At 44.2% G+C, this 17,621-nt stretch overlaps 1 protein-coding gene across 1 annotated transcript in view; it reads left to right on the top strand.

The window, feature by feature from the left end:
* NOS1AP (nitric oxide synthase 1 (neuronal) adaptor protein) overlaps window positions 1–17,621 on the top strand; it is a gene marked incomplete at its 5' end in the record, with an annotated part of 346,949 nt that overhangs the window by 294,044 nt on the left and 35,284 nt on the right. The window contains 2 exons of the mRNA XM_010854697.1: window positions 1,450–1,558; window positions 14,205–14,346. Of these exons, the coding sequence (XP_010852999.1) occupies window positions 1,450–1,558; window positions 14,205–14,346 (251 nt within the window). The remainder of the gene's footprint in view (window positions 1–1,449; window positions 1,559–14,204; window positions 14,347–17,621) is intronic.

The following is a 17,621-nucleotide window of genomic DNA, read 5'->3' as shown; positions in this document are numbered from 1 at the left end:
GGGGCAGAGCTGTGACTGTGACTCTAAATTCCATTCTTTTTCTGCTACACAGCACTGAGTTAAACATACCAGGCCTGTGAAATCCTGGAAATGATGTGGTCCCAGGAGGTTGATCTGGAACATGGCTGATTCAAGCTGATATATGGCAGAAACCAACACAATATTTAAAGCAATTATCTTCCAGTTAAAATTTTTTAAAAAAGAGCAACACTCTCCTTGGGTCACCCTAGATCAGCTCCTCTGACATACCCCTGAGACTCCCCTCCCCTGCCCCATGCTAACAGCTCTCAGACTCGGCATTTCTGGTGGTACCCCGGCCCAGGTCTATCTGAGAGCCAGCACTTGGGGCCTTGCTTTTGATTCTACCTTTTGCCAGCCTTTTCTCTGCCTCTGCCCCCGCCCCCGCCTCCCACCCATGGCAGCTGGACAGATTCTTGAGTCGAAAGCATCAGGCAGGCAGTCTGCTGCTCCATAACCTCGGATGGCTTCTCATCTCACTTGGAGTACAGCCCCTGACCTTCAGGGCCTCCTGTGCCCTGGCCTTTGACGGATCCCCTGACCCTGTCACTGACCACACTCCCTCGACTTGAGCCACGCTGACCTTCGGGCCACTCCTTGAACTCTGAGAGCACCTTATCAACACCAGTGGGCTTTAAAACTTGTTGTCCCTCTTCCTGCCCTGCTTTTGCCCACGTAGTGCTATGACAGACACTCTCACATTAGGTCTCTGCCTCTCTGTGTGTGTTCTGAAATAGCAGCCCCATGCTCTGCCCCTTCCTTTTCTTCATTTCTTCATGCCACTCATTTTCTATTTGTTTATTGATATCTCCTGCCTATGAGCTCCATGAATTCCGGGGGCTTTTTTCTGTCCTGTTACTTGTACCTCTGGCTGCTGGGACAGTGCCTGGCCCCCAGTGTGCACTCTGGGGGATTGGCTGACTGATGGAATAAATACATGGATGCCTCGGCCTGATGGAGAGGGATGGAAAGTGGATTAGCTGTCACCAAGGGACCTAGATAATGAAACAGTGCCTTAGTCTCTCCCTATGTGGTTAGCATTGCTGGTTCCCTAAGTCTTTTCATTTGGAGGTATTAGGAAACCTCCCAACATTTCCCTGGATTAGAAGCAGACTTACTGCTCTGATAAGGATGGAAATGATTTTTTCCTGTAACCTACAAGTTACCAGGAAAGATGTACTGCCCAGTGCTAGCATGGGGTCCACATCCTACCCGTATCCACCCATCAGCCTCTGGAGGTCACTCACGGAACATCAGTGTTTGTAGAGCTTGCGGAAAGTATCTCCTGCATTGTGGCTTTCATCGGAAGGAGGCCTTCTCTAAGAACTTGATTGGAGCTCTGTCTGCAGGGTGTCCTTAAACAGAGGTTTGCTTGTTGGAGATTTGAACCTGAGCCATTTTCAGTGCATTTTTCTGTTGTTCTCCCTGTAGGATCTTCTACGTCTCTCATGATTCCCAAGACTTGAAGATCTTCAGCTATATCGCTCGAGATGGTGCCAGCAATATCTTCAGGTGTAACGTCTTTAAATCCAAGAAGAAGGTAAAGGGGCCGGCATTGGTCATCTCATCCTCTGATGGAAGCAGAGTGTTCCCAACATTTACCTGTCTCCCTGTTGATGGAGAGGCAAGATTTGGAGGTGGCTATTTGAATGCAAGATATAGGGCACCTCTCTCAGTAGTCAGTCATTGCTTGTATACAATGAAATTCTCTTTTAGTTTCAATTTTAGTTTCATTTGAACTTGGTACTTAGTTGTATGCAAACAACTGGAGAGATCTCAGCCACTGGAAAAGTGCTCTGGAACGCAGCAGGCAGACAGCTCCAGGAGTGATGCTCATGTTGGTGTGTGGTAGGAAAGAAGGTTGCCACTCACTGAAGTCACCCTGCATCATAATTCTGTATTCTGATCAGTGACCTCCAAATATGACATGGTGGGATCTAGTTAGACTTTGTGATGTTGGTTGTCCTGGATGGTTATTTTGGTACAGTAACCTTGATGCTTGAGTAAATGCAACTTTTGCAGTTCTGTGGAGACAGGGTTCCTCTCTATCATGCCTCCAGGAGTCTAATGCACAAAACTGGGGTTTGGAAACATGGGCTGTAACCCCTCTTCTCTCCTAGACCCCTGAATTATGTTAGGAGGGTCAGTATCCCCCTTGGGTCTCAGCTTCCCTCTCTATAAAATAAGGAGGGGCATCAAAACAAGCATTTCCTAAAACATATCCTGTAAAACATTTACCATCCAAAACATTAAATATGTTAACATTTAACATATTAAAACTATTTAATTTAAATGTGCTAGAAAGTCCTATTGCTATTGCTATTGCTAAGTCACTTCAGTCGTGTCCGACTCTGTGCAACCCCATAGACGGCAGCCCACCAGGCTCCCCCGTCCCTGGGATTCTCCAGGCAAGAACACTGGAGTGGGTTGCCATTGCCTTCTCCAATGCATGCAAGTGAAAAGTGAAAGTGAAGTCGCTCAGTCATGTCCGACCCTCAGTGACCCCATGGACTGCAGCCTTCCAGGCTCCTCCATCCATGGGAGTTTCCAGGCAGGAGTACTGGAGTGGGTTGCCATTGCCTTCTCCAATGCATGCAAGTGAAAAGTGAAAGTGAAGTCGCTCAGTCATGTCCGACCCTCAGTGACCCCATGGACTGCAGCCTTCCAGGCTCCTCCATCCATGGGAGTTTCCAGGCAGGAGTACTGGAGTGGGGTGCCATTGCTTTCTCCGGCTAGAAAGTCCTAAGTTAGAGAAATCCCTTTAGCTTTAACCTAGCATTTCTCAAACTGAATTGGCCATGAAATCATATTTTTTCCATGTATATGTGTTAATGTCCTAGGAATTACTTTTCTGTAGAGGAGAATTGGAAAGTACTATTTGTGTCTGTAAGGTCCCTGACAGGTAAAGGTGGAATGGTAAGATTCTTACCACTCTAGACACAAATCAGTGACCCTGACTTTCTATGAGGACTACTTCTGAATTCTCTCCTGCTTGTCCCTTCTTCGATGCCGTGTGACATCTTAATGCGTCTTATGTCCTAAGACATCTTTAATAGATCGGTGGATACTGTGCCAAGTGGGGATAATAAGAATAAAACACGATAGGGTCGGGATTTACTGTAATATTATATATGTCCCATCTCCCACCCTGGCTCCACAAAGACAATTATACTTTGCTGATTCAGCCTCTTCCTTTAAGGAGATGTGTGCCCTTAACCCACCTATTCTCAGGCTTTTTAATGCAAATGGTGGAATCGAAGGGAAAGAGCCAGAACTGGAAAGGTAGACAGAAGAAAGGGCAGGTTGCCAGATTACACCTTTAGGTAATAGTACAGTTGAGAAGGGGAAAAAATGAAAGTAGGATATGAAAGAACTGATAGAGGAGGAAGTGTTGCAGGAAGGGGGACCCCTTCCAGGGCTCGAAACTGGGCTCTTGTCTAACACTTAGAAATGAATTGTCTGCGGAGACACATGTGCTGACAAAGCAAGAGACTTTACTGGGAAAGGGTGCCCGGGTGGAGAGCAGTAGGGTAAGGGAACCCAGGAGAACAGCTCTGCAAGAGGCTTGCAGTCTGGGGTTTTATGGTGATGGGATTAGTTTCTGGGTTGTCTTTAGCCAACCATTCTGTCTCAGAGTCCTTCCTGGTGGTACACGCCTTATTCAGCCAAGATGGATGCCAGAGTGAAGGATTCTGGGAGGTGGTCGGACATGTGGTGTCTCCTTTTGACCTTTCCTGAACTCTTCTGGTTGGTGGAGGCGTATTAGTTCCGTGTTCCTTACCAGGACCTCCTGTCGTAAAACAGTTCATGCAAATGGTTACTATGGTGCCTGGCCAGGGTGGGCCGTTTCAATCAGTGTGCTTCCCCTACCAGAAGGAGAAGGACAGAAAGAAAAGCCAGAGGGACTGGAGATGAGAATTTAGGGGTTGAGAGAGGGAAAAGCACTTGTGTGGTTTTGAGGTGTAATGGATCTCGGAAGGAAGGAAAGGAAATGCAAAGTGTTCCTGAGACTTACAGACTGGATCGTCCGCAGGGTTCCTCAACAGAAACAAAGACTAGGATTCCCTGTCATTCATTTTGAGTGCTCCACTGTACTCTTAGTTTTGTCCAGCGACCGGACTGTGTGGATCTGGGACTTTATATTAAAGTTACAAATACCATATTTTAATTTACAGAGTCCTTTAATGTTTAATCTTACTAGATCCTTCCAAAAACCCACGTGAAGAAGTTAAAATGGTAATTTTCATGGGATAAGTGAATTGAAAGATTAAATGACTTGCCCAAGGTCCCATGGATAGGCACTGACTGGCTAGAATCAGGGAGACATATAGAACAACAGGATTTTGAGCAGGAACTCTAGGTAAGGGAGATCGTTATATTTGCTTTGCCATCTGATCTGGTACAGCAGTGCAAACACAGTGGGATCGTCCAGGCCTTCTGCCAAAACCTGAGTCTAAGAACGATGCCCCCTGGAACTTTGATCTTGAAGAGAAGCACAGAATGAAGTTCTTATTACCCAGTGACAAAGGAGTAGTCATCTGGTTCCCTCTCACACCAGTTTTGTCCATGTCTCCGAGCTAATGCTGACCTCTGGCTCTCTTATTTTCTCTGTCCCTTTTGCCCTCACCCACTGAGACTGTAACTCTTCCGAGCTGGTTCTCAGGCCCTTTGTTGGCCTGTAGCCACGTGGCTGAAGGAACTGTTTACAGACAGCCTGGGCTGTGAGCCCCATTGCTGCTGAACTATAGGTGGAAGGGCTGGTTTCCACGCCAGGAAAGAAAAGTGAATTAATTGTTCTGCAAAGGAAACAGGGTTGGGGAGGAGTGGGACCACGTCTGCAAGGTTTTGCAAGCTTACCCTGGGTAGTCTCCAGATCTGGTGATTTCCTCTCTTATAAAGCATTTCTGATTTGGAGAGATAATAGTTAGCTTGGGAAGGAGTTTTAATTGGCAAATGGTAGGAATACTTAAGAGGTGAGGGGGAAAGGACTAAATACCCTGAGTAAGTGTGTCTGGTAGGGTTGTTTCTGGTTGTTGTGGGTCAGTAGGGAGCTCTCTTGTCTAGCTCAGCGGTAAAGAATGAACTCCTGCAATGCAGGGGCCACAGGAGACCTGGGTTCGATCCCTGGATCGGGCAGATCCCTTGGAGGAGGGCCTGGCAACCCACTCCAGTGTTCTTGCTTGGAAAATTCCATGGACAGAGGAGCCTGACAGGCTACAGTCCATGGGATTGCAAAGAGTCAGACATGACTAAAGTGACTGAGCACACACGGGGAGGTCTCTTGACTGGAAGCCAGTGGACCTGGGTGTTCTCCAGAGCCTTTATGTTGATCATAGTGTAGAGAAACCTCCTATGAGCTCCTTGCTATGTTAAGGCTTGGTTATTGCTCTTCACATCATGTCATGTCCCCAGTGTGTCCTCATGGCATTTCCCATGATGGGCTTCTCGTGTGGGTCATCCTTACCTTATAGTTCACTGTGGGAAATGTGATTGTCTCTTCTATAGTTAATAATATGGGTCAGATTCTCAAATTGCCTGGTAGATCACCTCCCTGCACCTGGCTGCCAGCACTGTGGTCATTTATACCTATGGATCTTCCTTTAGTTACCCATATAGCCAATGTGGTTCTCGTCTTTGGAACTTTAATCTTGAGCTGATTTTTTTCAGTTGGGCCTTCATCAGAAGTTAGGTAGCAGAATATTGTAGGGAGATAATATACTATCAGCCATTCATCTGTTACTCTATATTATCCATCCTTATATTATTAAGTCAAATAATATCCAGTTGGAGAAGGAAATGGCAACCTACTCCATCCAGTATTCTTGCCTGGGAAATCCCATGGACCGAGGAACCTGGTGGGCATCAGTCCATGGGGTCGCAAAGAGTCGGACACGACTAAGCGACTAAGCACATAAACAATATCCAGTCAGTTTGGGTTACTTGCTATGTGCTTGTGACTGTCCTAGACTCTTCATTTAAATTATCTTTATTCCTTCAGCAGCCCTGTAAGCTGTAGGTCCTATGATGCGCTTCGTTTTATGGGTGAGAAAATGGAGACTTAAGGGATGTAACTCATAATAAGTGGTGCAGAGGCTTCCCTCATGGTTCAGTGGTTCGAACTCTGAGTTCCAGCTGCATGGGGCTCAGGTTTGATCCTTGGTTGGGGAACTAAGATCCCACGTGTAGCACACCACCACCACCTCATCCCCAAAAAAAGTGATGAAGTTAGAACTATACCTAGAAACTGACTCTGGAGCTTACCTCCTTCACCACTGCATTTTATTATCTTCATCAGGAAATTGCATGACTGAGGAGTAACCTATTTCTCCAAGGTCTAGTTGTAAATGAACTCTACTGTAACTGTTACTGGGGTATGAAGAGTTCCTTAACTCTGAACGGTCCAAGTCGCTTTGATACAGATTTTCCTTTTTTTCTCTTAATATCTTTGTATGGTTAATCCTGACTCCATTTTATAGTGGGAGAAAGAGAGGGCCCAGGAAAGTAAATACCTCTGGTCACACAGTAAGTCAGCAATGCCCCTGAGATAAGAACCTAGGTTCCTGCTTCCTAGGCCAAGCTTTGGCCACTTGCCTCTGTTACATGAAATTCATAAAATATATGTGAGCCTCTCTGCGTCTGAGTTTCTCCAGCTACCAAAGAAGATGAAAGGCATCCCAGAAATGCTGATCTGTGGGTGTGGAGTGAGGTGACCTTCAGGAAACAAATTCCGTGTGACTAAGAGGGATCACCAGGATTGTAGTGGGGAGATCCCAGCACTGTTCAGACCAGCGCCAGTAGCAAAGGGTTGGAAGAGGGTCTTTTCCTCGCCTGGAGTGTTAGTGACACTTCCTAGCAACACGGCTTTCCCATTTGCCTCCTTCGGGGATGTAATGACAGTATTCATTTGCAAGGCCTTTTGCCTCCTGCGAAGCCTCTGTGTGTGTCTTGACCCCTCCTGTGTAGTGGATGTCCCGCTCCTGTCATATGCTCCCAGCCCCAGGTGGAAGTGGCTGTCTGCCCTGACTAAGTGTGACGGTACTTATCAGTGCGTGAAGTGCTGGTGATTAACAGGAGCCACAGGAATCTCCCCATTATCTTCACGGGTAGCTCCTTGAAACTGTTCTGCCTGCAATCACGGCTCAATTGGTTTGGGTTAGGAGAAATCATTTCCTCCTGTAATACTGCCACCATCAGGTTAGGGGCCACAGCACAAAAGTGTCCTTAAGGGCTTGCCATGGATTTTGCATGATGATGTCAGTTATGTGCTAAAGAATGAGTACTTTCCTGGTCAAGTTCAAGTTAGGGAGGAGAGATAGGTCCTAAATTTAGGGAAGGAGGCTCTTTTTTATATTTTAAATGTTAGTGTGGGGTTGAGTTGAGAAGTCAAAATACAGAAATCCTAAGTCTCAGAATTCATGTAGTCCAAAACTCTTTGTTTATGGAGAGGAAATCAGTACCTGGAAAAGTAAATTCACTCACATGTGGTCATCTAGGTGGTTACTGATAGTACTGAGGTTGTAACTCGGCCCTCTTTTCTCTATGCTCCTGTGGTTCATGGACTAACAGAGCATAAGGAAAAACCTAAAGTCCATTGGAAATGATAAGGTCTACTATCTCCTGTCAATGTTGAAAGTGTAAACCTACTTTGAAACTAAGCTTTCTTCATAGTAGCAGTATTCTGGTGTCCAAGGCATTGCCTTGATCAAATTATAGGATCAAGGCCATTAAAGAACCTGTTGGACAGAAACCCAACCCATTTCTCAGTTCAGAGCCTGAGTTTGTTGGGTCTTCCTCTACGTACAATTTCAGGTGTATTTCCTTGCTTCAGCATTGCAGATTCTATAGATTGAAATCACTTGATAGATATAAGCTTAAATCTTTTACTAAGGTTCAAAAAACACATTAAAGAAACATGAACTTCAGTTCTATTTTTGCTGAGATTCTGTGGTGTTAAGGTCAAGAGAAGGCCACTGTACTTTCTGGCCATCATAAATGGCAAGAATGATAAACCTGGGAGTTATTCTAGAACTGACTTACTGGGCTGAGGTTTCTTAGAATTCAGACGCACTTGGCAGATAAATCTCCAGTTCTCAGAAGAGACAGAGTGGCAGGGGAGGGGATGTAAGCTGGGGTAGAGGGCTGGTGGACTAAGAAAGGTGCTTACTTGGAGGAGGTGTGCCCCCAGTCTTCTCTTCTTTCCCTGTCATTGTCATCGTCATCGTATACACCTTGCATTTTGAGCTTCTTCTAGTCACCTTGGGCTTCCCAGGTGGCGCTATTGGTAAAGAAGCTGCCTGCCAGTGCAGGAGACATAATAGACATGAGTTTGATCCCTGGGTCGGGAAGATCCCCCGGAGAAGGACGTGGCAACCCACTCCAATATGGTTGCCTGGACAGAGAATGGAGGAACCTGGCAGGCTACAGTCCATAGGGTCGCACGGAGTCGAACACGACTGAAGTGACTTAGCATGCACTAGTCACTTTCCTTACTTATCTGATGACTCCTTTACTTATTGCCATGAATTACGAAGTAGAGAGGACTTTTTCCAGGACGGTGAAATTCAGAACACTGCCACAGTTATTTAATAAATCAGCTGTAGAATAAGACTAACAGTAATTATCATTCCTTACATATATGCAGCACTCAAAAGATTCCCCAGATTTACAAGGACCAACCGACAACAAGATGGCTTAAAATGAAAACAGAAAATAAAATCATGATTGACCATTATTTTCCTGTGGGCCAGTAAAATGCAGAAATCAACCTTCTGGTTTCTGTCTTTCTAAAGGTACCATCGCAGGCTCTTGTCTGCTTTTGAGTAGAGAGCCCACTCTCGCTCAGAATATAGTGTTATTAATATTTTCATGATTTTTGCTGCAGTTTATCAGATATTGATGCTGACTACCAGTACAGTTGGTACCCTCATTAAGCATACAGAAGAGACTAGCTATTTCTTGCATTTGACTTCTGTGTTGGATTGAGGTTGGAGAAAGAAGGTTTTGTCAATATGATTAAATAGATGATTTAAAGAAACATTTCTGGGTGCCATTTGGGTAAATGGTGTAAAGTTCTAAGACAGCTTCTTACCCAGTCCTCTTCTTACAAAATTGCCTGTAATTGGCACCCCCATGAGCTTCAGTGCACCCCATCTGCAGCCTAGAACCGCTCTGAGGTTAGATATGCCCTCTCGGCTTTGAAAACATCAAAGCAGCCATATCCGTTCTAATCTTGACAACTGAAAGTCCACAGATACTTTAGAGTTGCTAACACAAAACTGGCTTTTGGACAGGAAGATTTGATCCATGTGGCCAAGTACTTTCAGTGGCTTATGTAATGCTGAACTGGATTTGTACAGAAATAATACAGTATAATGATGCTTTTTTTTTTTTTAACCTAGCAAACTCCAGAGAATGGTCATATCCTAGAGCTGAAAAAGGCTGCCTTGCCAACATGCTGGTTATTTGCTCTGCTTCATCCCTGGCTACCTTCACGTCTCTAAAACCCCAGTGTGCTTTCCAAAGGTCATGAAATGTGAGCACTTGCTTCCTGGTGACCTGTGCGGGCCATTGGAAGGGGTTTTTCTTAAACCTTCTCCCTCTTGGATTAGACCTGGTTTATAAACTGTACATCCCAGCATGTGTGATTCCTGCATTACAAGGTGCGGGCAGAACTAGTGTTCTTGCTTAGAAGGCTAGAAGGTCCTGTCAGCACGTGGGCTAGGCCTGGTGGGCAGGCACCAGCGTGGCCATGGAAGAGCAGATGGTTCCAGTGATGGGAGCTCCTGCCACGTGTGGGCTGGCCCTCCTGGCCACCTGCAAGTAATGCTCCCCCAACAAGGTTCTTATACAGAATCTTCTGAAAGTAGACTTTTCCCTAGTGAAGGAAGAGGAGCCTACAAAGTCAAGAGACATCTGAACTCACCTAGCAGTTGTGAGAGAATTGTGAGAGAAGTGGGAGTCTTCCAGCCCCTTCTAACTGCTAGAGTGGTGAGTGGGAAGGGACAGTCTCTTACATGTATATAATCATTCTGTGAAGCAGATAGGGTGGCTTCATTATGTATTCAAATGCAGAGAGCTCTTCATAAAACATGCTACTGTGTCCTTTTACTGTGAGTGGAAATACAGCCTTCACATTAAAGAGGAGTAAAGGATAAATCAAAACGTTATTCAGCCCTGAATGTGCCAATCCAGAACTCTTACTCAACAATTTCCTTGCAGCAGAAACCATCACTCCAGCTCGGACCAAAGATGATTTGGCCCAGTTCTTCTCTGTTGCTATGGGGACAGAGAGATGATGATGTTAGCCCTTTTGACGCTAACTTACCTACATTAAGAGTCAATTCCCTTCATGTCTTCATGTTTCTGTTATTGATAAAGTAGCCCAGCCTTTTCTGAACTACTGTTTGTTTTCTGTCTTATTTCCCCTTTGGTGCAATGAATTCCATATTCAGAATAAAACATTTCTTGAGCACTTGGTATATGCCAAGCACTGTGGGAGGTGCTCTCATATATGTTAGCCATATATTTATTCCTCTATGAGGCAAAGGAGAGAGCATAAACATCGGTGATTCACTTTTTCAGTTGAAGTTTACAGAGGTGTTTTGTAGTGCAAATGTGAGGAAGGGAGGCTAGGAAGGAAATGGGTGTGGGGAGTCATTTCTAACATAGGGAAATCAGGATCAGTGAACTGTAAGTCTGCATTTTCCACTTTTTCCAGGGAATCAGATGATAGAGGCAAGGGCCAGTTGCTTATCACAGTAAATGTCCTAAGATGTGAAAATGAGACACGGAATATTAAATATTAATATGAGTATTAAGCATTAAGACCAGTCACTTCCTTACAACCGTTCTGGGCTTGTAAATAGTTGGCTGAGACTGATGAGTGTGTGTCAGATGATGGTCCCTGATGAAGGTGAGAGATTAGGGATCTGAGCCAGGGTCCAGTTTCTGCAGATGCTCAGTCCTCAGTGAATCTCATCATCTCTTGTCAGCTTGATGCATGAGAAAGGCAGGTCCTCTGAAAAGTCATTTCCCACCAACTACATCCTCTTACTTATATTGGTGTGTTTCCTTCCAAAGACACGTTTAGAAATCCTGTCCCTTCTCTGATTTATCCCTCAGACTCAAGGACACTTGTTTGAGGACCCTTCCATTTTTAATATCATCTCAAGAGTTAGTTAAGGGATGTGTCTGTGACTTACAGACTGGGAGGAATTTGTAACATGTCCTCCTTAGGAGAACCTGAGATTTTAGAGCAACAGATGTAGTAGTAAATTTGGAACTTTCTGTATGGCAACCTACTCCAGTATTCTTGTCTGGAAAATTCCATGGACAGAGGAGTCTGGAGGGCTATTGTTCATGGGGTCACGAAGAGTCAGACAGGACTGAGCGATTGAGCACACGTATGTTTTTAAGAGGGAAACTGGGTCTCTGATAATGATACCCATTATCAGTTGGGAAAAGACTAACTCAGCCTTTGCAGGTACTTATGCACTATGATTTATCTGGGTTAATTTATGTAAAATAAGGAAGTAATGGAATTAAATACACAATCTCTACATATCATTTAGACTTACCGTATTTTATTTCTAGACTCCCCCAAATTTGTCCTTTTCTGTCACTTGTAAAGATGCATAAAAGAGCAAAATTTCTGAAGGTCAGAAGAAGTGAAAGGGGCAAGGCTGTTTGTAATGGACCCTGGCTGTCCTTGGTAGGCAGGTTATAGCATCTCTAAGGTTCGGTAAACTGGGAATGAGCATTGCTGTAAAAGATTAACCACAGGCAGGCAGTCTGCTCTTATTCTCTTAAAGAGAATAAGCAACACCAGATCTAAGGCCTGGAGGGGAGAAGTCTTTTGAGTAGAGCAGACTCTTCTCCATTTTCACCCGAGGATTGAGCTTCCCGGCTCAGCCTCCTTATCAGAGCACAGCTGGATTGTCAAAGGAGATGGAAAGCTGTGGTGCACTTGGTCTGGATTGGTCAGGGACTGTGCCCTCTAAATCATACTTTTTTATATATTTGAGAAATGAGAAAGATGGAGGCTTGTTGCTTAAGACCAGTGCCTGCTGCTCCTCAACTTCCAGTGCAGAAGGAGTTGTTGTCTCTCAGATGGTACAAACCTGTGGTGGGAGAAAGGGCCTCAGCCTGACCTTTGGAAAACAGAGGGAAGTCAAGTGTGGACATACAGGGACAGAGGCTCTGACCACTGCTGGGTGATGGGGGTCCCACAGAAGTTACTGCTTTCTTCCTGCCTCACTTGAAGTGGTCATCATCCAGACATGTCAGGATGTTCCAGGTAAGAGGTAAGAACATCCCTGGAGTTCGCCCTGTGGACTAAAAGGGGTTTGAGCTCTAAGACAGTCACTTCTAGGAAGTAGTTTGGTAAACATCAGAAAGAGAAGAAGTTGACTGAGATCTGAAGTAGGTATATGATGGTGATTGGCTAAAATACCTTTTCATGAACATGAATGCTCTGACCTCAAATGAAAAGAGGGGACATAGAAGTAATGGAAGGCTTGAGAAAATAGTTAGGGTAGCTATTTGGGGACTTAACACCTAGCAGAGAGTGAATTAGAGCAGCAGTTCCACACATGGAGTCTAAGGCAATTAGGGGTTCCTGGGCATAGTAATGGAGAAATATGAGCTAATTTCAATATTATGAAAAGCATAAATGAATCACACACTTACCCTCAACAAGGCCTTACAGGCTATCAAAACACTGGACTCTGCTTTTGTCCATAATTGAATTGGTTTGCTGATGAGAAGCTCTGCTTGACTGCTTATTTTGTTTTGTTTTGTTTTCCCCAACGTGATGGGTGAACTGATGGTGTCACTAGTAGTCACAACTGACCTGAAGTCAGATTATCGAAGATGTGATTAATCTTTGACTCAAGGCGCAGAGTGACAGCCACAGCGAAATACTCCACAGTCTGTGGTGGCAGAATGGTTGGGGACCACTTTTGTAAAAGGAGCAGTGACCTTCAGTTTCCCATCCCGAGTTCTTAAACCTTGCACAGCTCTCACTGAATTCATTCTTGGTCTTTGAAGGAAAGTGAAAGCAGAACAATTAGCAAATCATAATCAGTTGTCTACTTTGGAGACCATGCCCTGAAAGTCTTGCGTGTGGTTGTTCCTCCTAGCCTGCATGGGCCGCTTAAGACTCCTTTCAGGAACAGGCTCTTTTGTCCTGTCCCTGCTGTCCTGAAGCTCCAATAACTGTGGCCAGCTGATGCAAAGAGCTGACTCAGTGGAAAAGACCCTGATGTTGGGAAAGATTGAAGGCGGGAAGAGTAGGGGGTGACAGAAGATGAGATGGTTGGATGGCATCACTGACTCAATGGACATGAGTTTGAGCAAACTCTGGGAGATGATGAAGGGCAGGGAAGCCTGGAGTGCAGGAGTCCATGGGGTCGCAAAGAGTCGGACACGACTGAGCGACTTAACAACAACCACCACCGGCTGTCCTAGCTAAGGAGTGGGATACCGAGAGCTAGGGTTAAGCACAATGCTTGGGCAGCTAGAGGAAGAGGTTAAATAGCAAGAAAAAGAATGAAAAGAAAGAAAGTAGCAAAGGAATGGACCCCGTGAGCGATGTCTTTAGAGCAAGGCTGGGAAGCTCACCTTAGATATGGTTGGCTGCCAGTGATGTTCCAAGGGATCTGGACTCTGGTCCTCAGCTGGTTCTGCTGTTTAGACCGTGGCTTTTCAGTCCTATATCTTCACAGCCCATGGTCTGCAGGAACACCAGGGAAACCCACCATTTCTGGCATGAAAAAGAAAATGACAGCTGAGTTACTCTTCAAGTGATGAACCCATGAAACGTTTGATCATGGTTGCCAAAAGAATTCTGAACCATCTCAACCACTGTCGTCAAACTTGCTAGGTAGAATTGGGCTAACTCCACAAGTGGAATCTTTGCTATCTGTCCATTCAGTTGACTGTTTCCAAACTGCAGTGACAGTTTCTATTTTCTGGAGTAATTGAGGGAAGGGAAAATGTTTTTGCATACTTCTTTGTGAGTATGTGCACAGCCAAACAACATTAGGTTTTCCCATCTCTTTCCCTTGCTGGCTTCATGGGTGTCTATGTGCCTGCCTCCTGCATATCCTTTCCCACCTCGGCCCTTCTTGTGTCCTTGTAGAGGGTCTCCGCATCCTTCATTCTCTTCTTTCCTTTATGCTTCCCAGAGCCAAGCTATGCGAATCGTCCGGACGGTGGGGCAGGCCTTCGAGGTCTGCCACAAGCTCAGCCTACAGCACACGCAGCAGAATGCTGATGGCCAGGAAGACGGGGAGAGCGAGAGGAACAGCAGCAGCTCAGGAGACCCAGGTAGGCACGGTCACCGCTGTGGATCCGGGGGAACAGGCAGGTGGATACACAGTGTGGGTGGTGGATCGTTCCCCCAAGCCCAGAGCAGCCACTTCACCTAAAAACATTTTCTCTGTTTCTAGATTCTAAATTTTCTTTAAAGAATGTGTGTTGCTTTTATAACAGAAAATTGAAGATGTTTAAACTATCAAACAAAGAAGCATTTAAACTGGATATCAGGAAATATATTTTAACGGTAGACCTGCTTATACTACCAAATGAGATCCCAAAGAAAATTTTCATACAAAATCACCTTCATAAAACAAATAAGATAATTTCCAATTATCTAAGTAGTTTTTTTTTCCCTACTTCTAAATTCTATAGTTCTGTAAACCCTCAGGGTAGACATTATTCCAGTATCTCCAGTCTTCAAGTCTCACTAAAAGTCAGGAGCAAGACCAAGGTGTCTTTTACCATCTCTCCAACAGTAAATGTGGGAGCAAGAAGTATGAGTATTAGGTAAAAAGTTAATATTGTTTATATTTTTATGTGGGAAACCCATGAAAATAAACTTAAAACTATTAGAAATAAGAGAATTTGGAGGTAAGGTCCAGTAAATAGATATAGATAACTGTGGTTTTCTGTTCCAACATCAACCTGTTGGAAGTCATAGTGGAAGAAAATATCCACTGAAATAACTTTTTTTATCTTTAAAAAGATAAAATGCCTGAATAATCATAATAAAATATATATGTTTATATGAAGAAAATCAGATAGTTGGAAAGTTCTTGGTTGGGAAATCTCAACATCATACAAATGTTAATTCTCCTTATGTTAATCTATAAATTTAACATTATAATATAAATCTTTATCAGCAAAGTTGGCACCTTGGTAAGCTATCATATTTAAAACTATAGGCTACAGATAAAGAGAGTGCTCAGAGGAAAATCAAAGGTTTAATTATTTACAGTAATAGATGATTAGTCGTGAAAATCAAATTAATTAAACATTCAATTCAAGAAGTTAGAAAATGGCAAAAGAAGTCTCCCATCGCAAAAGGCAGTTTTGCTAAGTGATGAAGGGTAGAGATTTTCGGTTTCCATTCAAGTTGCACTGGTCACTAGCTGTGTGATTTCGGGCAAATTCCATAACCTCCCTGTGCCTTAGTTTCCTCTTCTGGGAAAAGTAGGAATAACAGTAGTATCTTCCTCATAGAATTATTGTGTTGATTGGATAAGCAGATATATTTAAAATGCCAAATCTGGTACTTGGCACATGGTAAACACCAAATACGTTGTTAGCTATTATTATTTTTTAAAATGGGAAAAAGCAAGGATAGGAAAAATCCTAGAAAAGATGAGTGATGACAGACAAGTGACTTTCCAGGTTCAAAAACATACTATAAAGCTGTAAAACTGTGCTGATGCATTAATAAGTGTCTGAGTGGATTGGAAAAGAAAGCTCAGAGATAAACTCAGACACACATGTTGACATAGTGTGTGGTAAAGGTAGAAACCCTCTGGAGAAAAATATGGAAATCATTAAATTTAAATTTTCACATGCTTTTGACCCCCCAAATCACCCTCAAATTCTCTTCTAAGAATTCCTCTTAAGGGTATACCCATACATGTGTGAAATGATGCATATATAGTTATAAAAATTATAACTAACAAGAGGGGATTTTATAATAATTTATGGTTATAAGTAATGGAATATTGCAGAACCTCCAAAAAGGATGAATTGGTTCTCTGTGAACTGATAAAAAATCATCTCCAAGATATTTTGCTGAGTTTTTAAAAAACAAGATGTAGAACTATGAATTGGTAGCATACCAATTATATTGTATAAAAACATATACATGTAAATATGTGTTTTTGTATATGCCCACTATGCATAAAACATCTCCAGAACTGGTAACTTGGTTCATTCTGGAAAGAGGAACTAAGTGTCTATACTGGGAGGAAGATTTACTTTTCATTATTGCATATTATTGCAGCCACATTGCTCAGAACAAAAGCTGATCTGCTCACTTCTGAACTGGAGGATTTGCCCTTGGAGCTCCTAGCAGGATTAGATTGATGCCTTTACATTATTAACTCTTCTTTGTCAATGCCGTGCTCCCTTGTTGGTGGACAGTCATGGCTACACCTCAAAGGCTATTGAACCCACAATACAACTGGCAGCCAGGATGCACATATACAAAGATATTCTAACTGAAAAGTAAAGGGCATTGTCTCTGGTAAAGCCACCTATTCCTGGAGTGAAAGAGGTTGGGCACAGAGAAGTTATCCAGAGGTTGAGTGTTTGAACTTTGTTCTTATCACATAACTGTCTGAGGAGCTTGATCTAGCCTCTAAGTACCTAATCAGAACCAACTTCTCAGCCATTTGCTAAAGAGGGCAGGTTTGGCCTTTGAAGAGAAAAGCATTTCATATAGACTACTCTGAGAGCTAGGTCTTCTTCCCCTCCTGCTGTGGGAGCTACTCTTTCCTTCCCCTTCCAGACCCTGCAGGGCTCTTTTGGGTGGGGGTAGGTTGAGATCCAACCAGTCCATCCTGAAGGAGACCAGTCCTGGGTTTTCACTGGAAGCACTGATGCTGAGGCTGAAACTCCAATACTTTGGCCACCTCATGTGAAGAGTTGACTCATTGGAAAAGACCCTGATGCTGATAGGGATTGGGGGCAGGAGGAGAAGGGGATGCCAGAGGATGAGATGGCTGGATGGCATCACTGACTCGAGGCACATGAGTTTGGGTGAACCCCAGGAGTTGGTGATGGACAGGGAGGCCTGGTGTGCTGCGATTCATGGGGTCACAAAGAGTCAGACACAACTGAGCGACTGAACTGAACTGAAGGTTGATATGATTTCCTGTGATACTAGGAAGGATTCTCTTTGGGGAATGAATAGAGATTCCAGTGGGGACCCCTTCCTATTATTGTTTCCTTCTTCTCTTCCCCCTCCTCCTCCCCAAGCACCTGCCTCCCATTTCCAGTCCTGTTCCAACTGTCGGCGTTTCCTGCATTTACCTCCAGGCGGCCGTTCTAGTCTTTCTTCACTATCCTGTCTTCTGCGGAGGCTGCCTTCCAGCTCCCACTGTCCCCATTCCCTTTCTGCCCCTTCCCCAAAATTTAAACACTTCCTCCCTCTAGGTTTCTGTGTTCTTTTCACCCTTGGCTGGTGCTGCTACCATCAGCATTCAGCCCACTGTCTACCAGATACATAGTGTCATTTGCCTTCAGTAGAGGACAAGCTCTAGGGTTGGGGGGAGTTGGGGGGTAAGGACTACTCTTCACAC

This window comes from Bison bison, unplaced genomic scaffold (assembly GCF_000754665.1).
Source record: "Bison bison bison isolate TAMUID 2011002044 unplaced genomic scaffold, Bison_UMD1.0 scf7180017864346, whole genome shotgun sequence".
Taxonomy (NCBI): domain Eukaryota; kingdom Metazoa; phylum Chordata; class Mammalia; order Artiodactyla; family Bovidae; genus Bison; species Bison bison.
Note: the sequence above shows the minus strand (reverse complement) of the source record. Positions and strands in the feature narration are given on the sequence as shown.